This window comes from Mesitornis unicolor, unplaced genomic scaffold, assembly GCF_000695765.1.
Source record: "Mesitornis unicolor isolate BGI_N332 unplaced genomic scaffold, ASM69576v1 scaffold3418, whole genome shotgun sequence".
Lineage (NCBI taxonomy): Eukaryota > Metazoa > Chordata > Aves > Mesitornithiformes > Mesitornithidae > Mesitornis > Mesitornis unicolor.
Window position 1 is genome coordinate 99147 of NW_010199650.1, and position 10070 is coordinate 109216.

Genomic DNA, 10070 nt, shown 5'->3' on the forward strand with positions numbered 1-10070 from the left:
AGTTCTTCAAACCAGAAGTGCCATTATTTTTATGATGTGTGAGGAAGAAAGAGCACAAAAGGGAACTCGAGGACAGCTTTCAAAGCCAAGCAAATGACGGAAATGAGATCAGTTTATGACCAGCTGCTTTGCCTTAATTGGTGATGTTTGAATGTATCAGGAAATGAAATAAACATAGCCAGGATAGATTAGAACGTAAAAGTTCACTCTGAACATGTAATAAAGCCACAGTGAGATACAGAAACCTTCAGATTTATTATCCATCAGGTAGAAGGCTCATTTAAATGTCCTTTCTAGGTAATTTAGGTAGTCCATAATGAATCAGCAATTCCAATAGATAAAACGGGGAATCTAATTATACTGCAGGTGCGGCCAGCTTTAATTCTGCTGAGACATTTCAATTAAGTCTGGTGCCCTTCCTTGCCCCTTTCCTTGAAAGGCTCTTTCTTCAGACTCCCTTAGCAGACACTGACCAGTCATAGGAAAATAAAGGCCATTTTGAGGGTATATGGATTTTATGAGATTTTATAGACAAACCCCCTGTGGCTTTATAAGGTTCTTCTCTAGTATTTACGGGGGAAAAAGGGACACTTCTAGAAGCTGCTGACCTCTTGTATTGTTCATTTTTAACTCTCATTTTTTTTTCCAGAGTGGAAATATGAAGGAAAGGTTTCTTAGTTTCCAGTGAGTTAACAAGTTTTAAATCAGTCTTTGTAGGTCTGTTGTTCAAGCCCGGGGACATCAGTGAAATTGCCTTGGATGAGTAAGGGAACCTAGTTTGAAATAGTTTCTTATTTTGGAGGTCAAGTTAGGGCAGTTTTTAAATGCAGCCATTTCTGTCTGTGCTCACATATTCACAACCTGAAAAGTTGACATCCTCTATAAAAATGGTCAGCAGATTACAGAGATTTGGGAGGTTTTGGGAGGAATGCACTTCATGCACCGTGAATCTCGGCTTTGCTTTTTGCAAAGGCATTGCTTGACGATCCTTGAGGTTATTCTTCTTAATCCAGCTGTGACTCTGCACACGTGGAATCAGCATGAATTTACATACATTATTTAAGCATCTGATGACCTTTTCAAAAAAATCTCCTGTACAGAATGCACAGGATCTAAGTGCTAATGTTGTAGGATGCAGCTCGACCAAAAACCTGTTCTTTCCAGTTTACTGAAGATACTAGAATACCTTGAAAATACAGAATATTTTAAGCAGCTTTAAGAAATAGATCACATTGTGGTCCCAGATAAAATTAGTCCCACAGCATGGGAAAGAGCCTTAGAGGATCAGCTTCTGTTATTTCATGCACTTCTTCATAACGAGACAGGAGCTGATGGCACCCGGGGCAGATTGGATTGAGCAGGGAGGTGTTGCATTGCATAAGGAGCCAAATGAATGTAAGTCCATTTCGGAAGACAGATTCATTTTGCATAGCTAGATTTGGGGCAGAAGCTGCATTTCCAAACGCATTGATGGATATGGGCATAGGATGACTCTGATGGGAAGGGAGGTGTCTGAGCAGGCTGTATCTGGTTAATAGCACCATCTGGAGCCGCAGATGTGGCCAGTCACAAGATGCAATTATAACTACCGCACGATTTTCTCTCCTATGTATCAAGGACTCAAGGTAAATTTTATGTACCCTGTTTTACAAGTGGAAAAAATAAGAGAGGTCAATATCTTCCAGCGTCTTGATATCCCTGGGCTTCTTGATAACGTGTGTTCCTATCCTAGTTACCATCCCATGTGTATGCAAAGCAAGGGCTATATTGTCCAAGACTCTTTCTGCACGTTTTGTACGCGGTGCAGCTAATTTAATAACAAAGCCTGAAACATGCAGGAGGTATGAGACCAAACAGCAGTTTCCTTTGAATGAATAATCACAGTTGGACCAATTATTTATAGGCTTGGCGCTGACAAGCTGATATGGCAAGCACATTAACAGCAAACAGAAGGAGCTAAATTGGCTAAAGGTTTCTGAATGGGGATGACTTTTCTGTTATATATGTGAGAAAGACTCCAAGAATAAAAAATGTGCCCTTTTCCAGCCTGGGAATCGCTGTAAGCAGGCTGGTTGTAATGAATCTTTTGTGTGATGACTTGTGTATTTCCCTGCTGTCAATGTGCTTAAGCTATCCTGCTGTAAATTACAGTGATGCGGAGAAAATTAATCATGTTGGACTAAGGAGCACACCAGAAAAGCCCTCTGATGATACGTTTTGGAGCTTATTCTCCTCTGCAGTATGAATAAAGAGGTTCCACTGATAGTTCCTGGTGATGTGTGTCTGGGACACACAAGCTTGCAATTCAGTAGCAAAACATTGCTGTCCAGACTTCTGGCAGAACTGGAGGGGAAATGCTGAACCTACACATACCCAGGGTCTGAAAAATTAGAGCATAGGCTCATTATGTTAATGAGAGAGGGAGAAAGGAGAAGCCGCTCTGGATATCTGATTGTGTCAGCAGCGCCCTAGCCTCTGTGCTTTGCTGTAACTTCTGCTGATGCTGCAAATACAATTAGGCTTAGTTTACAATTTCCTGCCTTTTTTTCGTGTGGCTCGGGGATTAAACGAACAGAAAAGGGAAAGAAAGTACAAGTATTTTCTATGACACTCTATTAGTCTCTCTTGCAACCTTGATGAAGTTGTTCTTTTTACCTGTCTCCCCTCAGCGTTAGACCTGGTTTTCACTTGAGTCAATAGGAGAGTGCAGTGATCAGCCTCCTTAGGTCCTTCAAACGTGCTGTATAAACTGGCTTTTTATTTTTAGGTGCTTTAAATAAATACTCAAGAAGCATTTCTGGAGATTTTTCCCTTTTCACAGTCTAAGTCGTCCATTTTCTGGAAACTGGAGAGATGACACTATGACACAATTAGGTGTTTTATTACTGGCGTTAACGAGGAGCTCTTAAGGAATATAAAGCAGGTGCTGTTGGAGCTGACTGCCCTGCAAAAAGCCAAGCCACTTACCTTCATGTCAAAATGAATATCCTGCCAACTAAATTAGTAGCATTTCAGTCCCATTCTGAGAAGATAAGTGCACAACTGGATTCTACTTGCCAGTATAGCACAAAGTCCCCAAAAGAAACAGAAGGGTCCCAGCAGCAGATCTTTAGTGCTGGGCAAGTTAAACAGCATGCCAGAAAACTTCGCCAAAGATATCAAAGTACTCAGAACAAAGGTGGACTCTTTTCTTCATTAGGGGAAACTCTAACTTTGACTTTTTTGAACTAAAATACCTTCATTTTGTACATTATGTTCCATTACATATTGTTGACTTAGGTAATTTACCGAAAGGCTGGGAACTAGTAAGCTTAGCTACTTTTATGCTCTGCAGTCTACCTTGGTCTTTCTAACAGGAGGAGAAAATAACTCACTGCTTCTTATTAGCTGACCATGTTTCTGCTTGAGAACAGCTACTTATTGTCCTGTGTGTTTTGTCCACTGCCAGGTTATGAAAGCCCTTCTGGAAGTCGCTGTGTGATTTCAGAGTTTATCCGACCACTTCAAATATCTGGAGACAAACCAGAACAATTGTCTGTCAAACCTACATTCCTGTCCAAGTCAAGATCTGGTACCCCAAGATGCAGATTTGATTCAGACGTGAGTCTTTTAAAATTTGGTAGTGAAAATATATGTTATGGAGCCAAGACTTCTCCAGAGAACCAAAGCAGATTGATCTATCTGCTTGTAAAAAGTCAAGAGATGAATGTTCTCATTTTCTGAGGCAACTTGGGAACATAAACAGTGGGAATTTAATGGGGATTTTCAAGAATTCTCAGTTACACAGCATAAAAAATGGGGGTGTGAAAGCTCAAGCTTCTATGAAAACCTCAGCCGTCAGTGATGAATTCAGAGTGTTGTTCTGCTTCTGTGCCTGAGAGGTGTAAGTCAGCATTTCCGTCTGTGTCTGTTTTGGCATATGTCTGTTACACGGGTTTATTACGATCTTATTACATCTACCAAAAGGTGTGACTTGGGCACAACCTGGGCAAATGGAAGAGAAAGTCCATGCAGTGCCCTGTCCAGGCAGGTTTGCTCTGACAAAGGAGGAGCTCGCTCTGCAGGACCTGTTCTTTGCCTGGTTTCCATGGCATATGGATCTTCTCACTACAGCTAGGCTGATACCATGCGCTAACAGCACGCTCTCCTAAACTGGTTTTGAGCCTGAACCATTCCCCCTCATTCTATCACTACCTGCCCTTGTAAAAAGTCCCTCCCTGGCTTTCCTGTAGGACCCCTTCAGGAACTGGAAGGCCACAAGAAGGTCCCCCCAGAGCCTTCTCTTCTCCAGGCTGAACAGCCCCAACTCTCTCAGTCGGTCCTCAAAGGGGAGGTGCTCCAGCCCCTGAGTATCTTCATGGCCTCCTCTGGGCCTGCTCCAACAGCTCCATGGCTTCTTGTGTTGGGGGCCCCAGGGCCCCAGAACTGGACACAGCACTGCAGGGGAGGTCTCACCAAAGCAGAGTAGAGAGGCAGAAGTGCCATAGCAAGATGGTCGTAGATCTTTAGGACAAATGCTAAAGATTTTGGATACATTTTGAAAACTTTATAGAAGGGTATTATTTTCTATTAAGTACTGCAAGCCTGTTTTATATGGGCTAACAGCCATGAGGAGAAGATCTCTACATTTTACCCCTCACCTTACAGTCCTGAATCCCGTTCTTTATCTTTACAGAAGTCAATGAATTGAAACTGTGTGCATATTTTCTATCTATTTTATATTCATTGCTACCAAACCTGTGAAAATTTATAGAATCAAAACATTTTTGAATGGATCATAAGCATGAGTGTGGTGTAGGATATTCAACAAAACATTAGAGTCTTGCACAGTGGGAACACCATGGACATATCCAAGGATTATCCACAAATAAATGCATGTGTCTATTTATGTGTAGCAGCATTACTGAGAAGTGGGAACATTCACTGCTTTTTGAAGAGGCCACAGAAAAAGCAGCACGAAGTAGCCAAAACAGAAAAAGCAGCTTAGCAACAAGACCTAGGGAAGCAGAACTAACAGCAAGGAACAGAAGAAGTGCACGTCAAATTTAATTCCCTGTTTCTATTATTTTTGAGTTATCTCTCACTGAGAATGTCAAGCCCTCTTTTGCAGAATTGTTCATTGTGTGCCTTCTAGAGTGTAATTGTGTGATATGTACTTGCGTTATGCAAGCTCACGGAAATTAAGCTCCATTCTTTTTTAGAGTTGCTGAGACCCAGGGGGAGAGTAAATGAATAAAGTCTAAAAATGGAGCACAATACTGTGAAGTCTGAAATAAAAAATGACACTCTGCAAAAATACATCTGCAATTTCCCCGAATGTTACTAGTAACAAAGTCTTCTAGAATAAGCATTGTTGGCTTAGTTATGAGCTTTGTGACATGCCTGTAAAAAGGTATCGGGCTGATAATCCTTGAAAATTTGCCTGTATTGCAAAATGCTGCAGAGGGAGACATACCTGTCAGGTGTCTGTTGCTGTCCTCCTCACTGCAAGGGCAGTGTTGGCAGAGTGGTGTGTGTTGTGCTAACTCAACAAGCTAACCCACCTCTTAGGAGTTAATCCAGATGAAAAGTGGTGTGACTCAATATTTTACTGGTGAGCTTTTATTCCGTGCTGGGAATCAAGCAGGGACCAGTTCAGGCCTGAAAGCTGCAGTTCAGTATTCGCTCTGTCCAGATTGTGGCATTTCAGCCAATTTTTGGACAACTTATCTTATTTGCTCTCGCTGTTAAACCTAATAGTGCTACCTTCATTGAAGCTGAGGGGAAAAGTTGTTCATTTTTCCTAAAATGGTTCACCTCAAACTGTAAAATAAATGGAGGAAAGAAGTGTGTCTCTCACTTTAAAAACTTTCCAGGCTTGAGGCATAACAGAAAGAATTACTGCTTTACCAGTGAGACGCCTGGTGCAGAGCTAAAATAGGTGGAGTCTGTGTTGATTCAGCACCACAGTTTAATGTCCAAGTTTTGTAGATCAGATTCGTAATGGAATAAATGTGTGGCTTTGCAGAACTGAATTAATTATGACAGTAAATTCAGGGGAAAGACATTACACAGTAAGTGGAGAGAGTGGAACTGAACAGCTGCTGCTGCCGTGGGTTGGATTGGCAAGGGGGTATATTTTATGTGATACAAGTTTGGAAGTTGTCACTTCCACCAGCTCTACAACTCAGACCTAAGTACTTACTCACTGCTATCAGGTTTCTACTGTTGTTTTCTGATTAAAACAGTAGGGCATCACCCCAGATTGCTGTACTACGTCTACACACAGCAGGCATATCACTTACAACAGGTCATCTTGGAGTAACTGGGTTCACTGACCCTTAACACAGACTTTTCTTTTCCCTCTACAGATGGATAATGATCAGAATTCCAATACCTCAAAGCAGAGATATTCTGGGAAAGTCCATCTTTGCATTGCCCGTTATAGGTAACAAAACCAGCTCATTCCATATGTTATATATATATGGATATATATTTTTTTGTAATATTGAACATTTGGTTTTGCTTCATTTTTGAAAGCTTTTTTTGCTGTCATTTTTTTCCCAAAAATTTCTGTGGCTAACAATTTCTTTCAGGGTGGATATGGATTTAAATACTTTATAAGAAGTTTTTGTGTACGAGTACCTTGTTTTAGCTGTAACTTACTGGGTTTGTCTTTATTTAACTTGTCTCTGTTGAAGTTAGTAAGTCTGTGTAAAAGACTGCCATAAGAAATAAACGGAATATGGGGACTGGAAAAGCCCCCTACAAGTGAGTTTTCTTTAATTGACTTTAAAAAAAAAACCACGATTACTTTGACCACTGTATTCAGAGAGACCTGAGTGAGAAATGTGAAAGTAAATTCTGCAGAACAGGATGTGGTTTTCGGAGTATAGCTCAGAATGAAGGTTTCAGATGGCAAGCAAAAAGACTGAGTTGAGGAATTACCTTCCTGCTCAGCCTTAGAACTGCACACCTTTTTCTGGTTAGTACTCAGTTGTGTGGGGGTTTTAAGTGAACGCGCGTTTTCCATCTGTGCTCCGCTGCAGTTACAACCCTTTCGATGGACCAAATGAAAATCCAGAAGCAGAGCTCCCTCTTACGGCAGGAAAGTACCTTTATGTGTATGGAGATATGGATGAAGATGGCTTTTATGAAGGTATTTTTTTATAAAATCTGTGAATTCATGCTAATTCATGCAGATTCACATCAGTTCATCTGTCAAACATGCTCCCAGTTCTTCCCATCAGCTACTACCCAATCAGTTGCTAAAATCACCTCTATTATCATTGTGTTAATTAACAGACTTTCTGCACCAGCTAAGCCGCTCCTTGCAGGCGTAGCTAATTATAAGATATTTTGTATTGTCAGCTTTTTCTGCTGGCAAGATTTAAGTTGACAAGAAAGCTTGCTGGCAGTTCCGGGTTTTGCCTCACTGAAGCTTTACATTCTCAAGCTGTGAACGTTATTGATGTAAAGTTTTCACTTATATCTTCTTCTTTATCTTGTCCACTTGCGAGGTACTGATATGCGAGAGGTCTGCTCCTTCAAGGATTGTAATGGCATTGCTCTTTCTCACCAGGAGAACTTCTCGATGGACAAAGAGGACTAGTCCCTTCAAATTTTGTGGATTTTGTTCAAGACAATGAGACCCGGTTATCAAGCACATTAAGCAGTGAACAAGATCAGAATTTTATCAACCGTTCGGGTCCTACTTTGGAAGGAGATCTCTTGGAGATAAGTCCACCAACTCACATAGACTCTAGTGTAATCAGCAACGGCGCAGGGACTCTGGATGTGAACATTGATGAAATTGGAGAAGACATTGTGCCTTATCCTAGAAAAATCACCCTTATTAAACAACTAGCCAAAAGTGTAATTGTGGGCTGGGAGCCACCGGTAGTGCCACCCGGATGGGGAACCATTAGCAGCTACAACGTTCTGGTTGACAAAGAGGTCCGGATGAATATAGCCTTGGGAAGCAGAACGAAAGCTCTTATAGAAAAGCTTAATATTTCTACTTGTACATACCGAATATCAATTCAGAGCATTACAAATAAGGGTAACTCAGATGAACTGCAGTGCACTTTGTTAGTTGGGAAGGATGTCATAGTAGCCCCCTCCAATCTTAAAGTGGACAATATAACCCAGATTTCTGCTGAGCTGTCCTGGCTCCCTACCAATAGTAATTACAGTCATGTCATCTTTCTTAATGAAGAAGAATTTGACATTGTCAAGGCTGCTAGCTACAAGTACCATTTTTTTAATTTGAAGCCCAATATGGCCTACAAGGTGAAGGTCATGGCAAAGCCCCATCAGATGCCCTGGCAGCTTCCCCTGGAACAACGAGAGAAAAAGGAAGCCTTTGTGGAGTTTTCTACATTGCCAGCAGGTTTGATATTTTTCTCTCTACCCCAAAACTCTCCAGTTAAGTTTCTCTGAAAATTCTAGATAAATTAAGCTAACCTTTAGCTTTCTGCTGTAATCCCTGTCATATAGATGAGCAGACTGGGGGTTATTAGATTGATTCATGGTATCTAACGTGAATTCCTGTCCTGTGTTATTCTCTTCTTTGTTCCTGCATAAGGACTGAAGTATTTTGGGGAGATAAACAAGGGGAAGCCATGCTGATCACACGCTTAATGTTCATTAGATCACACACTAAGTGTTTTATGAGATTAGTCTCCATTTGTATTTCATTTGTCCAGTTATAGTATTTCTGGTAGTAATTTGTTCTCGTTGGTGTGAATAACACTGGTTAAAAGACAGGTATTGCTTCTGATGATCTCATCATTCTGGAGATGTATGGCAGTACCTGAAGAATTTCACCGTCTCTCCTTCTATATCCATCTAACCACGTTCCTCTCATCAAGTCGAAGGCTCCTTATATATTCAGACTGTCAGAGCCCCGAGTGCCTCTGAAGCAGGGGCAGTCAAGTACAAGTGACTCCTGGCAAGTGAAATTTCAGTGGCATGTACTGTGCTGGGGTTTAATTGACTCCCTGCTGGGATTTGATTGTAGCGAAGGGGCAGGAATTACTTCTGGTCTCTTCCTTGGCTTGCGTGACTTATACGTAAGGAGACATGCAGGACACTAATGCTGGTTGAGTAGAGAGAGATTTAAGCTTATATGTCTACGGATTTCAGCGCTGTTGATTTCTAGTTTCAGTAAAAATATCCTCAGCTTGGGCGTTTACTCTTTTATCTTAAATAATTTCCATGACATAAGTGACAGTACTGTTACAGAATCTGCTAGGAGAGGGGCATTTTAAACTTCATATACGTTCTTTGGGAGCCAGGAGGTACTGCCTAGATCGTGCCTTGAACTGATTAGATATGTTGACTTCTTTGTTATTTGGGCAAGGCCTTGGGAGTGAGGTTTTTTCAGGCCAAACACTTTACATGCTGTATCCCCCTCTAGTTGCTGCAGTAAGCTAAAGCAATAAATGAGCTGTTCTCTGTTGAGAAGCAAATATGCAGCAAAGCCTCTGCTTTTAGATCCAGAGATCCCAGCATCTTCCCCAACACTCCCTTTCACAGAGAGCAGTTTTACAAAAGCTTGGTAACTTTTCTCTGTTACATAGCAAGATTAAATAGAAACTCTTGAAGTGATTAGAGGCCTGTATTTCTAAAGTCATTGAAACCAAGGGAAAAGATGCCCGTGAAATCAGAGTCAGCAATGGAAGTTAACATCATAGTGTGTCATGTCTTTCTCTTGCAAATATCACTGGCTTTATGTGAAGCTGAGAAGCTCAGCTCTTTGCTGGGGGTGCAGTGATATCCTTGTAGCAAAGGGTACCATTCCCCACTTACACCAAAAAGGCAGTGGGGACCAGTGAATATTTATAAATTTTCACACTATATCAATCTCGGGGGTTTTTAGGAATATGTTAAGCAGAAATGAACTTGAGATGACTGCTCATATTTCAAAGCTAGAGAGAGCAGTTGCTTGAAAATTGCAGGACAACTAGAGGTCACCTTTTCGTTTTTCCCTTTGCATGTCATATCATGTTCTGCATGATTTCTGCTTGAAAACGCATTGCTTCCTGTCAGACCAAAGCTGAGCGACAGCCCTGCAGCAGCTGAGCGGT

The 10070-nt window shown here is 41.3% G+C and overlaps 1 protein-coding gene across 3 annotated transcripts in view; it reads left to right on the forward strand.

Annotated features, from left to right (window-relative positions):
• Positions 1 to 10070, forward strand: part of RIMBP2 (RIMS binding protein 2) — a 131453-nt gene that overhangs the window by 96729 nt on the left and 24654 nt on the right. For all 3 annotated transcript variants that reach the window (XM_010189501.1, XM_010189502.1, XM_010189503.1), the window contains 4 exons: positions 3449 to 3600; positions 6351 to 6427; positions 7029 to 7138; positions 7562 to 8371. In XM_010189501.1, the coding sequence (XP_010187803.1) occupies positions 3449 to 3600; positions 6351 to 6427; positions 7029 to 7138; positions 7562 to 8371 (1149 nt within the window). The remainder of the gene's footprint in view (positions 1 to 3448; positions 3601 to 6350; positions 6428 to 7028; positions 7139 to 7561; positions 8372 to 10070) is intronic.